This window comes from Corylus avellana, chromosome ca10 (genome assembly GCF_901000735.1).
Source record: "Corylus avellana chromosome ca10, CavTom2PMs-1.0".
NCBI lineage: Eukaryota > Viridiplantae > Streptophyta > Magnoliopsida > Fagales > Betulaceae > Corylus > Corylus avellana.
The window spans coordinates 1,214,541-1,235,662 of NC_081550.1; the positions used below are offsets into that span (position 1 = coordinate 1,214,541).

Consider the following 21,122-nt stretch of genomic DNA (forward strand, 5'->3'; position numbering starts at 1 on the left):
ATGAATTTTCCTTTCTTTGATTATTTAAACGCTAAAATATTTACAATCTATTTAAAAAGATTTATAGCCTGTTTGAGATTATATTTGAGGGGCTTAAAAGTGTTTTTAACACTCAAAAAATCTGTTTGAAGAAAAAAAAATTTGTTTGGTAAAAAAAATCAAAAACACTTTTAAGGGTCCAAAAAACTTAAAAATGACCAAAACTCACTTTTGACAAAAACTTAAAAATAACATTTTTGCCAAAACCACTTTTTGATTTAAAAACTTTATTTATCAAACGCAATCTCAAATAGCCCTTTAAAGTGAGGTAGAGGTTGGATTATATTGACCGTGTTGTTCTAAAAAGCATCGACATATAGCGTGAAACGGTGCGTTTAATACAGTCTACTGTGCTTTTGTAAAATTGGGACTGCGCAACAAACGGTGCGTTTGTCTCCGGATTCATTGTAGTACTGATACGACGCCGTTCAAATCAGGACCATGAGCTTTTTTCCCCTTCTCTTTCTCTGAGGCATGAGATTTTCGTGGGATTTAATCTGTGTAGGTAAGCTTTATCTGTTTTTTCTTTTCCCAGGCCTCTCTGCATTTGCTTTCTATTTCTGAAAACTACACAACGAATTTTTCTTTCTATGTTTTTATTTTTTTCTTCTTTGAATAATTTATGACCAGTTGTTAACGTCTGCGCGTGAATTAAAGTACATGTATATAAGCTCATGATGTGTTTCTTTATGATCCTGCAAGATTCATTTTGATTAATCAGAATTCTGGATTCATTAGTTTTTCATGACACTTATCTGTATGCCCATTAACTGTTTGTTGAAATGCCTTAATGAGCCGTGTTAAGAGTAGCTCTTTGTGAATTTACAAGCAAGAGAATGCATACTAACTTCTTACACATGTTTGTATGTTGGTATATGCAGGAAATGTGTTCATTTTAGCTTTAATTTTCGCTAGAAGAGTGAGTCTTCCTTCTAGGGACATATGTATATGCTTGTTTGTTGGTAGATATCTTCATTTATTGCCACACGAGGCCTGACATCAATGTTGAAGAAATTTAAGGTATTGGAAGATGAAAATTAAGGTGTTGGGGCCTTTTTTAAACCATCTTTTTATCACCTAAATTTATCTAGATCACTTTCTGTGAGCCCCAATTGCTTCCATAGGAAACCATCTCATCCAAAAAATTGTGTGTTCTCTTGGAGGGTCTGTAGTAGTGGTGTACATCTTTCTGTAGTGTCATCTAGGTCGCTGCTTGAGGAAAGGAACTTTTGTTTTTTAATAAATACTTTTTGTGAGTTCAAGAAGTGGTGGTGATGATGTTCTCTGTTCGCTTGGTGTCTTAGATCATCCTTGATTTTGCTTCTCCAAATATGATTATCTTGATCTTCAAGAAGCAGCAAAATTCTAGTGGTCAAATTTAGTTACACTTTCCTCCCAGCTATACTTATTCATACCTTTTTATTATTCAAGATTTCTTTTTCTTGATAGATTGTGAAGCTGATTTAGTGATTCTGCATATAATGTTACAAAACTTAAAAGTCTTATTATTTGACATTGGACTGAATCTGTGATGATTGAAATTTAGACCTACATGTATAAGCTACTTTTTACATGTGGGGTTTCACCTTTGCTTTCTACTAGTTTTGGGGTTGATGAGATTGATCTTTGTCTGTAGTCCATGGTGGGCGGGGGACACAATGTGATCATCACACAATAATTTGAAATCTCACCATGTGATGATAAATCAAGGACACACTTAAATATTTCATTATCTACAGAGAATGAAGGTTCTGCGAAGCCTTGAGGTCTGGAAAATGGGCTCCATTAACTACTTGAATGCACTTAAGCTGCAGGAAAAGCTGGTCTCTGATAGAAAAACTCATAAAATTCCAGATACTCTCTTGTCCCTGCAACATCCACCTACATATACCCTTGGCAAGCGGCGGACTGATCACAATTTGTTAATTCCTGAGCCTGACCTTCAAAAGATAGGAGCTGAACTTCACTACACGCAAAGAGGAGGAGACATTACATTTCATGGTCCACATCAAGCCATTTTGTATCCCATTATTTCTCTTCGGGATGTTGGACTTGGTGCTCGTAATTATGTGGAGAAGCTTGAGTTAACTATGATTGAATTGGCCTCTCTATATGGTGTGAGAGCTCGTGCTGGTCAAACGGGTGAGACTGGGGTCTGGGTTGGAGAGAGAAAGATTGGTGCCATTGGGGTTCGAATTTCATATGGGATCACCTCTCATGGGTTGGCATTCAACATTGATCCTGATTTGAACTATTTTAAGCATATTGTACCTTGTGGGATCGCCAATAAAGAAGTTACATCTTTGAGAAAGGAGACAGATTCTGTGCTTCCTGCTGAAGAAGTAATTCATGAGCAGTTAATTTCTTGTTTTGCTAGAGTTTTGGGTTATAGTAATCTTATTTGGAAGGAGAATGGTTCGATTTTGTCAGACAGTGTAGAAAATTGAAGGAGATGGCTATTGTATGACAGACAATTCTTCTATGTACCTTTGTACTCTACGATCAATTTATTCATTGAAATACGATTGATAAGAAATTTAAATGTATTTTTCTTTCGATATGTAATGTTCGGAATTATTGGCTTTCTTGTCCGCTTTGTGGGATTAGGTTTCACATATTTAATGATACATATGTTTTCACATGGTGAATATGTTGGCATGTAATTTAAAAATTTTAAATGACGTGGTATCAGTATACTGTTAGATACAACAAAATAAAATCTTGATTATGAACATAGAGGATTGTTGTCTGTTCAAAAAAAGATCATTTTGGCAGAGTTTTCAAGGACTTACTAGACTTTTCTGTTGCTTTGCCTTCCTAGTTTATTATTTAACGGCTATATAGAAGTTCTAGACATAACTTTGTAAAGACTCAGAGCAAAAACAATTGAAAGCTTGTGTGAGGATACTAAATGGAACGATTTTGTCAACTTAGGGCTTTTAAGTAACTCTAACACCGGCATATAAAATTCTCTCATAGAACAGTATCCTATTTGGTTGTTATTTAACACAAAAATTTGGGCAACTTAAGAGAGGGGACTGCATGGCCCACTTATCCCAGATAGTCTAAGATGTGAGATCCATCTGTCTAGGGCAATGAATCCCAAAACCCCTCTCTTAAACTACTCAAATTTCTGCGTTATTCAGATAGTCTAATAAATAATACGAAAAAATCTCAATCTCATGTTTGACTGGAAAAATTAGGTCATGTTCACTCTTGTGAAACACTGTTTGATAATTCATTTAAAGGGGTTAGAAAGTCGGCATAGTTTGTCTTCTTAGTCCTGCTGACATAGATCACATGTTTTTCGCAATTGGCAGAATCTTCAATCCACATGCACGTTTGACATGGTCTTCACCCAAATCTTCGTCTTCATATACAACTTCAGGAGTTGCTTGATTGGATCTTGTATCCTTTCAACCTTCATCACTCATTTCCTTCCACTAAAGAAGAAGGTTTCTTATTATAAATGCAAAAAATAAAGTTCAATTCCTAGTGAATAATATAGAACTGATTATATTATAAACTTGCACATTGTTGAGTGGTGCAAATCATACTATATTGAGAAATTTATCATTTATATATTCTTTCAATGCTGCTGATGGGTTTGGGCAGGTGGATACATCTTTTAAAATTTTGCTAGTTGCTGAAATCCATGTTTTGCCACTGCATCCAACCCTTCTTATTCCTACTCTAGTTATCAAGTTTTTTTTGGCTGCCTGCCATTAGACTGCCTCAAAATCATTGTTTCCAGTAGCCCTTTTCTTAGATTGTGTGTTAATGCCCCCGTTTCTTTTGTACATTTTTTTTTTTAAAATTTTTTTATTATTAATGCAATCTCACTTATAAAAAACAGAGACAAGCCAGATCAGCTTCATGGAGGTAAATAATTAGATTATTTTTTTAAAACATAGACCAAAGAAAAGAAAGAAAAAATTCAGCCTATGTGAGTAGCTAGAATAATAAAACTTGATGAGGAGAAGATTTTGAATGGCACATGGTGAAAAAGGAGCAGGTCAATTTCCCAGAAGATGATTGGTATTACATGTTATGGAAAGCAGGCTTATCCAGCTAACTTTAGCTGTTTTGGTACACTAGTTAGAGATATAAATCTATTTAGTGATTTAAATAAAATATGGAAGGACAGAAAATGATGTGACTGATTAGGGTTCTTGTGATAAGTCACATGAGAAATATTTTAGAATATTAAAAGTTTCAAGAGAAGTCAGAAAAATATATACTCAATTCAGGATCACATGATAAGCTGCTTCCTAGCTAGCTCTACCTCATTAAAAAACAAAGAAGGAAATTGGTAAATTCAAGTGAAAAATGTTATAATATTAATTAAATGATTAAATTTATTATTTTTTACCGGCCTAAACTTGTGAGATAATTAATGATTTAACATGATATTATAGCAAAAGTTTTAAGTTCAAACCGTTCAACTTAAGTTTTTAGAATAACCTGTGATTAAATCCAATCACCTTGATGCCCTCTTATGTATCAAATTATTTAAGTACCATGCAGGCTCAGGAGAGGAAATGTAGTTACTGTCAAGTAACATCTGTACTTTCTCAGGCTCAAACACGAACTACATGAAACAAGCATGAATTGCCATCCTTCTTGAAAAGAGATCTGCATATTATCAGCTCCGAATTCCATCTGTTGAGCATTTCTATTTCATTTTCCTTCCAACCAAACACCAAGATGAGAAGCTGTCAGAGAGCTTTGTTTACTATCTTTGCCTTGATTTGTTTGCTTATCCTCATGTGCTCTTTACTGTCATTCAACAATGAGATGAGAGTTCGTCCAAGAGACAGAACTCAACCAAGGAGGCTGCTACTTTCTATCACCTCATTTTCTGCAAACTCAAACCAGTTGGGTGAAGCCATGAAAGACCCCAAGAAATCTGTTGAGACAAGCCTGCGGAAGGCTCCACCAAGCCAGTCAAATCCTTCCCAGAACAGGTAATATCTTGACAGGTCTGTGTAGGGATCTCGACAAAAAAGAGAAATCAAATTCCATTCTCTTTCCACATTTTTGCAGTTTCTTAACTTCTACTGTATGATAGGTAGGAGAGTTGGATCTCTGTAACAGTTTTAATTAATTTTAGTCTTTTTATTGTACAATTGCACTAGTTCTACACATATCTACTCTTACATTTTTGCAATTCTTTCTAGGAAAAGATGAGGTGGAAGTGTATTTACAGAATTGTAGAAGAAAATGTTAGAGAGAATTGTTTTGTTGTAAAAGATTGTGCTAGTGTTTATAGTGATATGTTGATTTCTAAGTTCTCCTTACAAACTAATATATCTATATATTATTATTTCTCTTGTTTTCACTTCTTTTTTTTTTGGATGAATGTGTAAGTTTCATTAACAAACAAAGCAAGTACTATACAAAGAGAACTTTAGCAAATCACTAAAGCAACAACTACTACACTCCTAAAACAACTAAACCAACACTAACAGTAACAGAATAAACCAGAAACTGAAACAGCAAAATCACACAAAAACTCCATCAATACCCCCTAAATCACAAAGAATTTCATTCCCTGTCGTCTTCTTGAACTCTCCTTTTACCAACATCCTCATTTTAACATCTCACTTTATCTGTTTGACAACTTGCTCCTCTGTTTTAGGCAGATCACCATGACGCAGAGCATTCCTATTCTTCCACAAATTATAAATTTCTGAAGCAAGAACCAAACGACACAATGAGACTTCAATGTTTTACACTTCCAATGCTGCAAACCAACAGACACAATATTAATGCAGCATGTAGGAATGTTTTACTTCAATGTTTTACACTCCATAACTTGCTTCCAAACTCTACTGCTGAAACCACACAAGAGAAATAAGTGGTCCCTATCTTCAATTCCATATAGACAGAAAGCACACTTCACATCACCTTTATAGCCCCATCTTAAGAGTTTCTCTCCTGTAGACAAAGCATTCCTCATAACCAGCCAAGTCACAAACGTAAAGATGTGGAAATGCCTTTGTGAGTCACTTTTTGTTTTCACTTTTAGTTTATGCAGAAAAATGTAAAGATGTGGAAATGTCATTGTGAGTCACTTTTTGTTTAATGTTTCCAAGTAAATTTCTACATGTAGCCTTATGCGATGAAAAGGTAGGAATGAGGGTTATTTTCTTTTGGGTGTTTCTATGGTAGACTGAGCCATGAGGAGATGCATCCCTACCTTTAGACCCATTTTTGCATAAGGATTATTCCACTCAAACTTATGGATATCCTGAACAAATCAAGCCTTATACGGCATAATGGAAGTGCAAGATGAGGTTAATATCCTAAAATCTTAAGTCAATAGATTATTATTGATTTAATAATTTAATTAATATTTTAACACTCCCTCTCATTCTTAAACTCAAACTTTCTCTTAATAAGTGAGATTCAACACATAAAATATTTAGTTAAAATTAGAGGTGAATAACAGAGACAAAGTTTGAATTAAGATCTTGGTTCTGATACCAAATTGAAGAAAGAGAAAAAAAAAAAGCGGAGGAAGAAATAGGGGAAAGCCAATCTTATTTTCCTTTATGATCGACAATACAAGTACATGTGTTTAAATAGAAAAGTATTACAATTTTATACCGAAAGCAATTAATAAGAAAAAATTAAATCAGTTGCATATCACAAAAGTTTCCTTCTTCAACAGGTTATTCCAAGTAAAATGCTTTAATAATATGTGCCCCCCAGTCTCATACTCGTCGGCGCATGTCCACACGCGCCGACGTGTGGTAGCTCTTTGCTGTGCGTGACCTCCTCTTCTTCCATCTGCCACCTTCCACCACTTCTGCCAGTCTCCTAAGGTCGTCTACTGCCTCTTGGCATCCAATGCCAGAGGGTGGCCTTCATGCGCCAATGAGTGGCTTACATGCATTGGCTTTTAACTGTGTTCACACTGCCTTTCCCTGCCCCACCCTCCGCTGATGGTTGATGCTGCTGTTTTTTATATATTTTGTTGCTTTCTTGTTGTCCATCTCTCCCACTGTTTCTTCATTTGTGCTGTAGTTGTTACCCAACAAGCGTTTGGGTAGGACCAGAAGGTATCTTGAGGGTCTTGCCCTTATCTACGTCCCCTGCTCTAGGGGTTTGGATAGGGTTGAAGGGTTTTGTGACGGCCATGCCCTTGCCTGTGCCTTGTTTAATTGCCTTTATTGGCGGCCACTATTCCTAGTGTTCATGTTAAGAATGCATAGGCCGTGTCATTCATTTGATGCATTCTCTTTTTATTTATGTTTATATTTTTCTATTTGTGTTTGGGCTTATTGTTGGTATGCACTAATAAAAAAAAAAAAGCTTGTGTGTGGATACTAAATGGAAGGACTTTGTCAACTTAAGGCTTTTAAGTAACTCCAATACCAGCATATAAAATTCTCTCATGAAACTGTATCTTATTCGGATGTTATTAACACAAAAATTTGGGTAGCTTAAGAGAGGGGGCTTCATGGCCTACCAGGTGGATTCCGCAACCCCTCTCTCATAAATTGCTCAAATTTCTGTGTTATTCAGACAACCTAATAAATAATACAAAAAAATCTCAATCCTATGTTTGACTGGAAAAATTAGGTCATTTTCACTCTTGTGAAGCACTGTTTGATAATTCATTTAAAGGGGTTAGAAAGTCAGCATAGTTTGTCTTCTTAGTCTTGCTGACATTGATCACATGTTTTTCGCAATGGACAGAATCTTCAATTCACATGCACGTTTGACGTGGTCTTCACCCAAATCTTCGTTGTCATATACAATTTCAGGAGTTGCTTGACTGGATCTTGTATCCTTTCAACCTTCATCACTTATTTCCTTCCACTAAAGAAGAAGGTTTCTTATTATAAATGTAAAAAATAAAGTTAAATTCCTAAAGAATAATATAGAACTGACTATATTATAAACTTGCACATTGTTGAATGGTGCAAATCATACTATATTGAGAAATTTATCATTTCTATATTCTTTCAATGCTGCTGATAGGGTTTGGGCAGGTGGATACATCTTTTAAAATTTTGCTAGTTGCTGAAATCCATGTTTTGCTACTGCATTGAACCTTCTTTTCTGTTGTAGCTATCAAGTTTTTTAGCTGTCGCGGTAGCATTTCTCCAGGCAGCCCATCCATTAGACGAATTTGGATCCACTGAAATTCTTAGGAGAATTTCAGTTTCTAAAATTTCAAATTCAAGCCTACCATTTTCCATCCAATGGTGATTGTTCTGCCACGTATCCTAGGGTCACTATTATTTTATTAGTAGTGACACATGTGGCAGAACAATGACCATTTGATAGAAAATGGAGGGCCTGAATTTGAAATTTCAGAAACTGAAATTCCCTAAAAATTTCAATAGAACTTGATCCCTATTAGATTGCCTTAGAATCGTTGTTTCCAGTTGCTCCTTTTTTAAATTGCGTGTTAATGCCCCACCCGTTTCTTTTGTATTATTAATTTTTTTTATTAATGCAATCTCACTTATAAAAAAAAAAGAAAAAAAGAAAAAGAAAAGACGAGCAAGGTAAATAATTCGCTATTTTTTAACATAGACCAAAGAAAGGGAAAAAAAGAAAAAGAAAAAAAGAATTCAGCCTATGTGAGTAACTAGAATAAAACTTGATAATGAGAAGATTTTGAATGGCACAAGGTGAAAAAGGAGTAGGTCAATTTCCCAGAAGATGATTCGTATTACATGTTATGGAAAGTAGGCTTACCCAGCTAACTTTAGCTGTTTTGGTACACTAATTTAGTGATTTAAATAAAATATGGAAGGACAGAAAATGATGTGACTGATTAGGTCTCTTGTGAAGTCACATGAGAAATCTTTTAGAATATTAAAAGTTTGCAGAGAAGTCAGAAAAATATATACTCAATTCAAGATCACATGATAAGCTCCTTCCTAGCTCTAACTCACTAAAAAACAGAGAAGGAAATTGGTAAACTCAAGTGAAAAATGTTACCACAGCCAGCATTCTAGATAAAGAAAAATGTCTGGCATACTCTGCTTACTTTTGAGCCAACTGAATACAAATTAGATCTATTATTTTAATTCTGAACCGAGTCCGAAAATACTAAATTCTCTAAAATATTAATTAAATGATTAAATTCATCATTTTTTTTTTTGCGCAAGCTTTTGAGATAACTGATGATTTAACATTGTATCGGAATAAAAGTTTTGAGCTTTAAGAATAACTGGTGTTTAATAAGATCTACCAATTAGCTTGGTTAGGAGTCCACAAGAGCAGCTAGAAAAAATCCAATCACATTGATGCCCTCTTATGTATCAAAGTATTTAAGAACCAAGCAGGCTCTGGAGAGCAAATGTAGTTACTGTCAAGTAATGTCTGCATTTTCTCAGGCTTAAGCACGAACTATATGAAACAAGCATGAATTGCCTTCCTTTTTGAAAAGAGATCTGCATATTATCAGCACCGAATATTCATCTGTGGATCATTTCTATTTCATTTTCCTTCCAACCAAATACCAACATGAGAAGCAGTCAGAGAGCTTTGTTTACTCTCTTTGCCTTGATTTGTTTGCTTACCCTGATGTGCTCTTTACTGTCATTCAAACATGAGATGAGAGTTCATCCAAGAGATAGAAATCAACCAAGGAGGATGCTACTTTCTATCACCTCCTTTTCTGCAAATTACTCAAACCAGTTTGGTGAAGCCATGGAAGACCCCGTGAAATCTGTTGAGACAAGCCTGCGGAAGGCGCCACCAAGCAAGTCAAATCCTTCCCAGAACAAGTAATCTCGACAGGTCTGTTTTGGGATCTCAACAAGAAAAAGAAATCAAATTCTATTCTCTTTCCACATTTTTGCAGTTTCTTCACTTCTACTGTTTGATAGGTTGGATCGAGAATTGGATCTCTGTAACAGTTATAATTAATTTTAGTTTTTTATTTTTACAATTCCACTTGTTCTACACATATCTACTTTTACATGTTTGCAATTCTTTCTAGGAAGGGATGAGTTGGAAGTGTATTTTACAGAATTGTAGAAGAAAATGTTAGATAGAGCATTGTTTTGTTGTAAAAGATTGCCAGCTTCTAGTTGGGTATTGATGCTGAAGCCGATTGTTCTAGGTTGATCATTGTGGCAGTGTTTATAGTGATATGTTGATTTCTAACTTCTCCTTACAACCTTATATATATATATATATATATATGTATATATGTATATATATATATATTTTGTTTTCACTTTTAGTTTATGCAGAAAAATGTAAAGATGTGGAAATGCATGCCTTTGTGAGTCAGTTTTTGTTTCATGTTCCCAAGTATTAATGTTCTCCTTTCGGTTAGGAGCGTTTACGGTTATTCAAATCCAATAACTGCGTAGCGGTACACCAGGTATGGGTGTACAAGTGATTGCGGTTTGCGGTTTTAACCAAAACCGCAAACCACAACCGCTTGTACGCCCTTACCTGGTGTACCTCCACGGGCCCTCCTTTGGGATCCCTTTCCCTAAGAGCTCCCCCTCCGGGAACACCTCCTCTAGGATCCCTTCTCCATTGTTTTTGGTAATTCTTGACCTAATGGTCGGCATGTTGAATTTGTCTTGATACAAATGATTATTCTGATAGACGGCACCAAATTGTTAGAACAGTTTTTTAGTACTCGACACCGAATCAATTTGCACTTCATCAAAGAAATGGAAATGTAAACACTAGAACTTAGCGAGAATAGCTCCGATTCTTAAAATATAATTGGGTATGAGATTTAAAAAATCAATGCAATAAGCGAGACTTTTGGCCTTCGGCTCAAAACTCTTATTTATTTTTGGTGGGCCTCGACACCAATCTTCGGATGTCTCCTTGGGCCTTTTGCCTTCTGGGTTTTCAGGGCTGGGCCAGCTGGGTTACTGCCCTACCATTCTTGAAAATATAGAACCTAAGATAGTTTACAAGAATGTTAAGAAACAGGGCGAACATGCAGCTCCCTAACCACTTTCCTTGAAGTTACAAGGTTGCTTGTTTGAAGGGCTCTACTGGTCAAAAGGTCTTGCCTGAAATGACGTCCACTGGTATGCCTGGAAATGTCTAAACGCCTCAGTTTTCGACAAATGAAGGCGGTGATCCAGCTTGACCAATGATGCATTTTGATCGACTTAGAATCATGCACACTTATTGGCAGAGAATATTTGCATCCATGGTAACGCAGTTGTTGTAATTGTATGAACCCAACTACTTTTGGCAATGGCTTTTGCTGTCACTCAAACTCTCTTCTTTACCTTGCTACTTCTTTTGTTACCCATTTCTGCTGTTGCTCAAACTAATGGTAACATTACTGTGAGAGATTCTCTCTCAGCAGCTGATAACTCTTCATGGCTTTCTCCTTCTGGTGATTTTGCCTTGGGATTTCGCCAACACATCAACTCAGATCTATTCTTGCTTTCTATATGGTATGACAAGATCCCGGACAGAACCATAGTTTGGTACGCTAATGCAGATCAGCTTGCTCCAAGGGGATCAAAAGTGGAGCTAACTGCTAGTAGGCTCGTGCTTACTAGCCCTCAAGGCAAAGAGTTATGGGCATCTCAGAACCTTACTGGTGTGGTTGCTTATGGTGTAATGAAGGATACAGGAAACTTTGTCCTCAAAGATAGCTACTCTAACAATCTATGGGAAAGCTTCCAGAAGCCTACTGATACCATCTTGCCTACACAGATGATGTTTCGAGGAGGGGTCCTATCTTCTCGACAGTCAGAGACCAACTTCTCCAAAGGAAGGTTCCAGCTACGTATCATTGAAGAAGGGGATCCGCAAGGGATTCCGGAAGGTAATCTCGTGCTCAATACCATAGATTTTCCCTCCAGTACTGAACCTGCTATACCATATTATGAAAAGCACACAAGTGACGTTGGTGATTCTAATGTATCAAGTCGCGGTTGGAAATTGGTCTTCAATGAGTCAGGCTCCATAGAAATCAGCAAAATGAATGACGAACGTATCAGTCTTATGAAGGGAAGTATCCCAACTGGGAATTTCTATTTTAGAGCAACTCTCGAGTTTGATGGAATTTTCACTCTGTATTCTCATCCAAAGACTTCCACAGGCAAAGGAAGCTGGGATCCTATTTGGGTTATACCAGATGATATTTGCACGGCTTTTCTTGTTGATGAAGATCCTGGTGCTTGTGGGTATAACAGCGTCTGCAACCTCAAACCAGATAAAAGGCCAAGGTGTGAATGCCCAAAAGGATATTCGTTACTAGATCCCAATGATCCACACGGAAGCTGCAAGCCAGACTTCATACAGGGATGCGAAGAAGATGAACTTAGTGCCAAAAAGGATCTATATTATCTAGAGGTATTAAATAATACTGATTGGCCAAAATCGAATTACCGTAAGTTGAAGCCTTTTACTGAAGAGAATTGCAGAAATTCTTGCTTGCAAGATTGTATGTGTGCTGTTTCCATATTCTCAGATGACGATACCTGTTGGAAGAAGAAGCTACCACTCTCAAATGGGAGATTCAGCACAGATATTACCGGGAAGGCTTTCATCAAAGTTAGGAAAGATAATTCCACACTACCTGCTCCTGCTTTCTCGACTCCTGGCAATGAGCGACTAGCTGCTCCTCCTTCCCTGAATCCAGGCAATGAGCCAGTGCGAAAGAAGAAGAACCAGGACCGTTTGATACTGGCGGGGTCAGTGCTTCTGGGTTGCTCTCTGTTTGTCATCTTTATATTGATTAGCGCTATTTGTCATGGATTTTTCTACAAGAAGAAAGTCAGCAAAATTGACAGAAATGGGTCTGTCTTGCAAATGAATTTGCGTTCTTTTACATACAGAGAGCTTGAAGAAGCTACAAATGGGTTCAAGGAAGAACTGGGAAGAGGAGCTTCGGTATTGTTTACAAAGGAGCAATAAAGATGGGTTCTGATTCTGATGTCCTTGTGGCGGTGAAGAAGCTACATATTGTTGCACCAGAGCGAGATAAGGAATTCAAAGCTGAAGTGGACGTAATTGGTAAGACACATCACAAGAATCTGGTTAGGCTGATTGGATTTTGTAATGAGGGGCAGCAACGGTTGCTTGTATATGAGTTCATGAGCCATAGCACTTTAGCAGCTTTCCTTTTTGGAGACTTGAAACCAAATTGGAATCCAAATTGCTTTTGGGATTGCCAGAGGACTCTTGTATTTACATGAAGAGTGCAGCACTCAGATTATCCACTGTGATATAAAGCCTCAGAACATACTTCTTGATGAACATTACAATGCTCGAATTTCTGACTTCGGATTAGCAAAGCTTTTGATGATGGATCAGAGCCAAACTCAAACTTCCATTAGAGGAACAAAAGGGTATGTTGCACCTGAATGGTTTAGGAGCACACCAATTACAGCCAAAGTTGATGTGTACAGCTTTGGTGTCATGCTGCTAGAGATCATTTGTTGTCGGAAAAGTGTAGATGCAGAATCTGGCAAAGAGGACAAAGCAATTTTAACTGATTGGGCTTATGACTGCTTTCGAGAAGGGGCATTAGATGTTATGGTAGAATTTGACATGGAGGCCTTGGATGACATGGAGAAGCTAGAGAGGTTTGTGAAGGTTGCCATTTGGTGCATTCAAGAAGATCCATCTCTTAGACCCACTATGAGGAAGGTTATGCATATGCTTGAAGGAGTTGTTGACGTACCTTTTCCACCATGTCCATCTCCCTTTACCACTACATGAAGTTGCAACCAGCATTTATCACTCCACATATAAAGATCTACAGTCGCTTTTTAATATGCATTTGCTCTGTTTTGTAATCTTTATGCAAGTATTTAGACTTAAGTTTGTGTTATGCGACATCCACATAATTCTGTTTTTACATTTTCAGCTATGATGAAGAGCTCCCTACAAAGGCATGTAGGTGTAGTTCTAGAATGTAATATTTGACAAGAACACATTTGGGCTTAGGATAAAGAGTTGGGATATTTTAAGTCAAAATTAAGTGGGCTTAAATAAGTGTTTTAATTGAAAGGAAATGATGTCTTTGATTGTAAGTGACATTGTGGATATGTGGATGTTGCTTATTGCATATAAGAATTCAAAAAAAAAAATGGTGGCGACAACAATTACTATGATTCATTTGATGGTTGCTACTGTTAACCACTCTACCAATTATCACGACACTATCTCTACGGCAGATTCAAACTCAAGCATATCTCTTATTCTATCAACAATTCAAAGATACAAGAGTCAATTTCCCTAGCAAACTCTACAAGATAGTATATCATCAACTTCCTGTTATCTTATTATCTTAGCTATCTAGACATTTGAAATTGTATAAGTTTAAATTTCAAATGTTATATACATGTACTCAAACTCTCAAATGTAAAGTCTATTTATATTAATACAATACATACGGTGTGATCAAGTTGATCAAACATCTATTCATTAAAACTTTCAGCTACCAGATACGTCTAACAGCTTTCCGGTCACCGCCAAAACACTTGTCTCAAAATTTTACCAGAAAAAACAACATAGTAGTTTTGGTCTTAAAAACAAAAACAAAAATGTTCAAAATCATTACCAATCGAGAGCCTAAATTTCTTTTAAGGTCACCACTTTGATGGTATATATTTGGTATTCATGGGTTTTTTCTGAGTCATTTTCTAGACCAAGTTGAATAGTAATGTTCCTAGTTCTAGAAAATGAGACTCAAACCGTTTGAGTCTTCAGCCAATACTCCCCGCAATGACACGGGCTTTTCCAGGCAGCGATCTGCAGAGGAAGATCGTCACACGGAGCTTGAGAGCGAGCAATGGGGGTTAAGTTTAATTTTATCATTTTTGTATTTTTAAATGAAATCATATGGATTTTTTTCTTCTTCTAGTTTTTAGTTTTCTATTATTGAGAGGTGAATTTAATATCAAAACCCATTAAATGATATAAAGAAAAGTAAAATATCAAGAGTTGAATGTGAATGCTTCCGTGCATTTACAGTTTCGAACAAATCTTTCTACACCATGTAACATTCTGAAAACACTGTATGCCTTGGAAAGTTGTGTCGGCATTAGCCACCATGTGGTCCATGGAAATTTGATCGTACTAGGGCTCCGTTTTATAAACGGTTTTGTTATGATTATGGCACTATATTATTTATCTCACTTTTTCATTTTTTCAATAATTTTATACTTTTTACATCACATCAATTATTTTTTATTGTTATTCAAATAAAAAAATCACTATAAAATAAATTTTTTTTTTTCATTTTTTCACACAAAATATTCTTACTTTTTTACCTTTTTTTAAAAAAATATTCTTACTTTTTTTCACATCAATCAGTTTTTGCTACAGTATCGAAACTAAGGTTGTCACTTGACTTCTACAACATTAGTTTCTCCTGGTATGAGGCTATTAGACTAGTTGCTGGAGAAATTGCTTGAACCCAATTCATTCCAGCAATGAATTTGTGAATTTATGTGAATTCTACAAATCTAATAGTTAATTTATTAAATTTGTAAGAGAATATAAACTAAGTATAAGAAACTTATTGACTCTTAACATTTTACTAAAAAAAAATTCAAAAACATGGTGGCAACAATAATCACTATAATGATCGTCAAATTTGTTTGGCGGCCATCACATTGGGTAGCCTCGTGGTGGCCGCATATTCACCTAGATACCTCGCGCGGTAGCCACTAGATCCATTTGGTGATCGCTACTAGATTTGTCTAGCAGCTTTTCGGTTGTCGTCAAAACACTTTTTCAAAATTTTACCCAAAAAACAATCTAAGAGTTTTGGTCCAAAAACAAAACAATATTTTCAAAATCTTACTATACCAATGGAGATCACCACTATGATGGTATATATTAAAAATTAAAAAAAATAATAATAATTTTACACTGGCGTGCCACGCACGCAGCGTGCTGTGTATCACGGTTCGGTCTGGGTGAAGCTAAACAGCACGCTGGCGTGCCACGCACGCATCGTGCTGTGTATCACGGTCCATTTGGTCTTGATGAGTTGATGGGGGGTTTTTCTGAGTCATTTTCTAGAACTCGTTGAATAGTAATGTTCAAACATTACTGAGTCATTAATTTTCTAGAACTAGAAAATGAGACTCAGACCGTACGTCTGAGTCTTCAGTCAATACTGCTCCTAGCAATGACACAGCCTTTGCCAGGTGGCGATCTGCAGAGGAAGAGCTAGAAAATGGGGGTTAAGTTTAATTTTATCACTTTTGTATTTTAAAATGAAATTATATGGATTTTTTTCTTCTTCTAGTTTTTAGTTTTCTATACATGAGAGGTGAATTTAATATCAAAACCCATTAATAATATTCAATTATATATATATATATATATATGAACGAAAAATTGATGGATTAATCTATTTCATAATTATTATATTAAAATTAAAATCCTGATTTGGTGAAGTTGATAAGCTTTTCATTTATTGGGAGGTCAGAAGTTTGACAACGAATTCTCATGACAGAAGACAATTATTTACGTCATATCTTTCCATTCTTTGAAGTTGACTTTAATTTCTGCAATGTTGGTTATGACTTTTTGGCGTATTGCATTTAACGACTATCGCAATTCGAAGGGCTAGAAAAGTCTACGAGGAAATGAAGAGAGAAACTATCAGTCAACTAATTTTTGAAGTAAATTTTAAATTTTATCGGATAAATTTCTTTATTGTTTTGTCTTAATGATTTGTGGTTGATATTTTGGTCCGTGTTCCATGGAGCATTATTGAAGCTAATTAAGGTTGCCAAATGAAGACTTGTGCTTGACTTTTACAAATTACAACACTAGTTTCTCTGGGCATGAGGCTATAAGACCAGTTGCCGGAATAATTGCTTGAACCCAACTCATTCCTGCAATGGCTTTTCTTCTTCTTCTTCGCCACCTTCTTGCTTCCTTACTAATTCTGCTACCAATTTCTGCTGTTGCTCAAAATTTTAACGGTAACATAACCGTCGGCAGTTCTCTCACTGCAACCGACAACAGCTCTTCATGGCTATCTCCTTCTGGCGATTTTGCCTTCGGGTTTCGTCCACTCAACGACAAGGATGATCTCTTCCTCCTTGCCATTTGGTTTGCCAATATACCCGACAAAACCGTAGTTTGGTATGCCACCGGCGATACGTTTACGCCGGCACCGAGGGGATCAAAAGTGGAGCTAACCGCCGACGATGGGCTACTGCTTACAAGCCCTCAAGGCGAACAGTTATGGAAACCCGAGACCTTAATTGGTACTGTCGGCTATGGGGTTCTGAACAACACAGGCAACTTTGCTCTCCAAGGTAGCAACTTTAACACGATATGGGAGAGCTTCCAGAATCCCACTGATACTTTGTTGCCTACGCAAATCATGGAAAGAGGAGGGGTGGTTTCTTCTCGACAATCAGAAACCAGCTTTTCCAAAGGAAGATTTCAGCTCCGTTTGCAACAGGATGGGAATCTTGTGCTTAATACCATAAACCTTCCCACCACATATGCTAATGAAGCCTATTATGCTAGTGGCACTATTGCTGATTCTGCTTCTAATTCGTCAAGTCCCGGCAGACAATTGCTGTTCAACGAGTCAGGGTATATTTACATTTTGAGAGAGAATGACCAAATATTCTCTTTATCACAGGGAAAGGTAGGCTCAGCTGATGATTTCTATTTTAGAGCCACTCTTGACTTTGATGGAGTTTTCACGCTATATTCTCACCCAAGAAACTCCAGCAGCAATCAAAGCTGGGCTCCTCTCTGGTCTGAACCAGATAATATCTGTCTCTCCAGTTTGGTTAGTTCAGGCAGCGGCGTTTGTGGGTATAACAGTATCTGTACGCTCACGGCAGATCGAAGGCCTGCGTGTGATTGCCCCGGTGGATATTCTTTACTCGATCCGAGTGACAGGTATAATTAAAGTAACGATTAAGTGATTAAAATTATCTCTTTTTATCGGCTTAAATTTATAAGATATTATATTAAATTACCACGATATCTAGTAGTTTAACATGGTATCATATTAAATTATCATTTTTTAAATAATCTGTCATTTAACACTGGATTAGAGTCAAATCTTATGAGTGAAAGAAAATGTTAAAGTAATGATTAAATAATTAAATTTATCTTTTTCTATCGGCTTATGAAATAACTAATAGTTTCACAGGTATGGCAGCTGCAAGCCGGATTTCATACAAGGCTGTGAAGAAGATAAGCTGAGCAGTAGTTCTCCTACAGCAGATCTTTATGATTTTCAAGTGCGATTAAATACAGATTGGCCCCTCTCTGATTACGTGCTGTTGAAGCCTTCCACTGAAGAGCTCTGCAGAAAATCTTGCATGGAAGATTGTATGTGTGCTGTTGCCATTTTCAGAGCAGGCGATAGCTGTTGGAAGAAGAAGCTGCCTCTCTCAAATGGGAGAGTGGACAGCGGCCTTAACGGTGGGAAGGCTCTTATCAAAATCAGAAAAGATAACAATTTCACCGTGCTGGATTCTCTCTCTGCAGCTGATAACTCTTCATGGCTTTCTCCTTCCGGTGATTTTGCCTTCGGATTTCGCCAACAAAACAACTCAGATTTCTTCTTGCTCGCCATATGGTATGCCAAGATACCTGACAGAACCATAGTTTGGTGCGCAAATGCAGATCAACTTGCTCCAAGGGGGTCAAAAGTGGAGCTATCTGCAAGTGGGCTCGTGCTTACTAGCCCTCAAGACGGAGAGTTATGGAAATCTGTCTCATCTGATCAGACCCTTACTGGGGTTGTTGCCTATGCTGTAATGAACGATACAGGAAACTTTGTGCTCAAAGATACCAACTTTAACAATCTCTGGGAAAGCTTCCAGAATCCTACTGATACGATGTTGCCTACTCAGATCATGGAATGGGGAGGGATACTCTTATCATCCCGACAATCAGAGACCAATTTCTCCAAAGGAAGATTCCAGCTACGTTTCATTGATCAAGAAGGTAATGTTGTGCTGAATACCATAAATTTTCCCACCATTGAACCTGCTCTGCGTTATTATGAAAAACAGAGCATTGATGTTGATTCTAATGCATCAAGTCCCGGTAGGCAATTGGTGTTCAATGAGTCAGGCTACATAGAAATCATCAAACAGAATCAGGAACGTATCAATCTCACCGAGGGAATAAGGATCCCAACTGGGGATTCTTATTTTAGAGCAACTCTCGATTTTGATGGAATTCTCTCTGTATTTTCTCACCCAAAGACTTCCACAGGCAATGGAAGCTGGGATCCTATTTGGGTAGAACCAGAGAATATTTGCACGGCTATTTTAGTTGATGAAGGTCCTGGTGCTTGTGGGTTTAACAGCATCTGCAACCTCAAACCAGATAAAAGGCCAAGATGTGAATGCCCAAAAGGGTATTCGTTACTCGATCCAAATGATCCCTACGGAAGCTGCAAGCCAGACTTCATACAGGGATGCGAAGAAGATGAAGTTAGTGCCAAAAAGGATCTTTATTATCTAGAGGTACTAAACTTTACTGATTGGCCGAAATCAGATTACCTTAAGTTGAAGCCTTTTAGTGAAGAGAATTGCAGAAGTTCTTGCTTGCAAGATTGTATGTGTGCTGTTTCCATATTCACAGATGGAAATACCTGTTGGAAGAAGAAGCTACCACTGTCAAATGGGAGATTCACCAGCGGTTTTACCGGCACGGCTTTCATCAAAGTTAGGAAAGATAATTCCACACTGACTGGTCCTTTCCCGAATCCGGGCAATGAGCCAGTGCCAAAGAAGGACCAGGACGATTTGATACTTGCAGGGTCGGTGCTTCTGGGTTGCTCTGTTCTTGTTAACTTTATATTGATTGGCACTACTTGTCTTGGTTTTTTCTTCATTTACAAGAAGAAAATTATAAAAAGTAACCGTAATGGTAGTGTGGTGGAAATGAATTTGCATTCTTTTACATACAAAGAGCTTGAAGAAGCTACAAATGGGTTCAAGGAAGAACTGGGAAGGGGAGCTTTTGGTATTGTTTACAAAGGAGCAATAAAGATGGGTTCTGATTCCGATGTCCTTGTGGCGGTGAAGAAGCTACATATTGTTGCACCAGAGAGAGACAATGAATTCAAAGCTGAAGTGAACGTAATTGGTAAGACACATCACAAGAATCTGGTCAGGCTGATTGGATTCTGTGATGAGGGGCAGCAACGGTTGTTAGTATATGAGTTACTCAGCCATGGAACTTTAGCAGGTTTCCTTTTTGGAGACTTGAAACCAAATTGGAAGCAAAGAATCCAAATTGCTTTTGGGATTGCTAGAGGACTCTTGTATTTACACGAAGAGTGTAGCACCCAGATTATCCATTGCGACATAAAGCCTCAGAACATACTCCTTGATGAATATTACAATGCTCGAATTTCTGACTTTGGATTGGCAAAGCTTTTGATGATGGATCAGAGCCAAACTCATACTGCCATTAGAGGAACAAAAGGGTATGTTGCGCCCGAATGGTTTAGGAACATGCCAATCACAGTTAAAGTTGATGTGTACAGCTTTGGTGTCATGCTGCTTGAGATCATTTGTTGTCGGAGAAGCGTGGATATGGAGTCTGGCGAGGAGTACAAAGCAATTTTAACAGATTGGGCTTATGATTGCTTTCAAGAAGGAACATTAGATGTTCTGGTAGAATATGACAGGGAGGCCATGGATGACATGGAGAAGGTGGAGAGGTTTGTGAAGGTTGCCATTTGGTGTATTCAAGAAGATCCATCTCTTAGGCCCATTATGAGGAAGGTTATGCAGATGCTTGAAGGAGTTGTTGATGTACCGATTCCACCATGTCCATCTCCTTTTACTACTACAACTACAATGATTCGAAACCAGAATTCATCATACTAAAGAGATAGAGCTCTTTGTATGTTGGGTAATATCATTAATTATTGCTGATCGTCCAATGCTTAATTAGAATAAGTTTGTGTGAAGTTTTGCAATCTTTTCTCAGGCAAAGTAATTTGTAATTTGCTCCATCCTGATAATTCTGTTTTACATTTTAGTTTGTTAATATATGAGGAAGAGATCTTTATTAGTTGATGTAGGTTTAACTCGCCTATAACCTGCATTATAGCGTTTGTTAATTAATTTTAAAAAGGTTTTATATTATAATAA

General features: G+C 37.1%; 3 protein-coding genes and 1 pseudogene across 9 annotated transcripts in view; all 4 read left to right on the top strand.

The window, feature by feature from the left end:
* The first annotated feature begins 395 nt into the window (after positions 1-395).
* LOC132163994 (octanoyltransferase LIP2, mitochondrial) lies at positions 396-2,599 on the top strand. 7 transcript variants are annotated; one of them, XM_059574393.1, is made up of 3 exons: positions 396-544; positions 921-1,059; positions 1,779-2,599. In XM_059574393.1, the coding sequence occupies exons 2-3, from the start codon at positions 1,042-1,044 to the stop codon at positions 2,484-2,486; spliced, it is 726 nt and encodes a 241-aa protein (XP_059430376.1). In that variant the 5' UTR covers positions 396-544; positions 921-1,041; the 3' UTR covers positions 2,487-2,599. The 7 variants fall into 7 exon arrangements, with proteins under 7 accessions (XP_059430376.1, XP_059430378.1, XP_059430377.1 ...); XM_059574395.1 differs by lacking the exon at positions 921-1,059 and having other exon boundaries at positions 1,676-2,599; XM_059574394.1 differs by lacking the exon at positions 921-1,059.
* An 8,336-nt stretch (positions 2,600-10,935) lies between these two features.
* Positions 10,936-13,731, top strand: LOC132164813 (G-type lectin S-receptor-like serine/threonine-protein kinase RLK1; annotated as a pseudogene).
* Positions 13,732-16,798: 3,067 nt separating this feature from the next.
* On the top strand, positions 16,799-21,042 carry LOC132163273 (G-type lectin S-receptor-like serine/threonine-protein kinase RLK1). Its single transcript, XM_059573496.1, has 2 exons — positions 16,799-17,895; positions 18,152-21,042. The coding sequence occupies exons 1-2, from the start codon at positions 16,871-16,873 to the stop codon at positions 20,853-20,855; spliced, it is 3,729 nt and encodes a 1,242-aa protein (XP_059429479.1). The 5' UTR covers positions 16,799-16,870; the 3' UTR covers positions 20,856-21,042.
* LOC132163710 (G-type lectin S-receptor-like serine/threonine-protein kinase LECRK4) overlaps positions 21,022-21,122 on the top strand; it is a 2,225-nt gene continuing 2,124 nt past the window's right edge. Inside the window, exon 1 of the mRNA XM_059574079.1 lies at positions 21,022-21,048. Within this exon, the coding sequence (XP_059430062.1) occupies positions 21,022-21,048 (27 nt within the window). The remainder of the gene's footprint in view (positions 21,049-21,122) is intronic.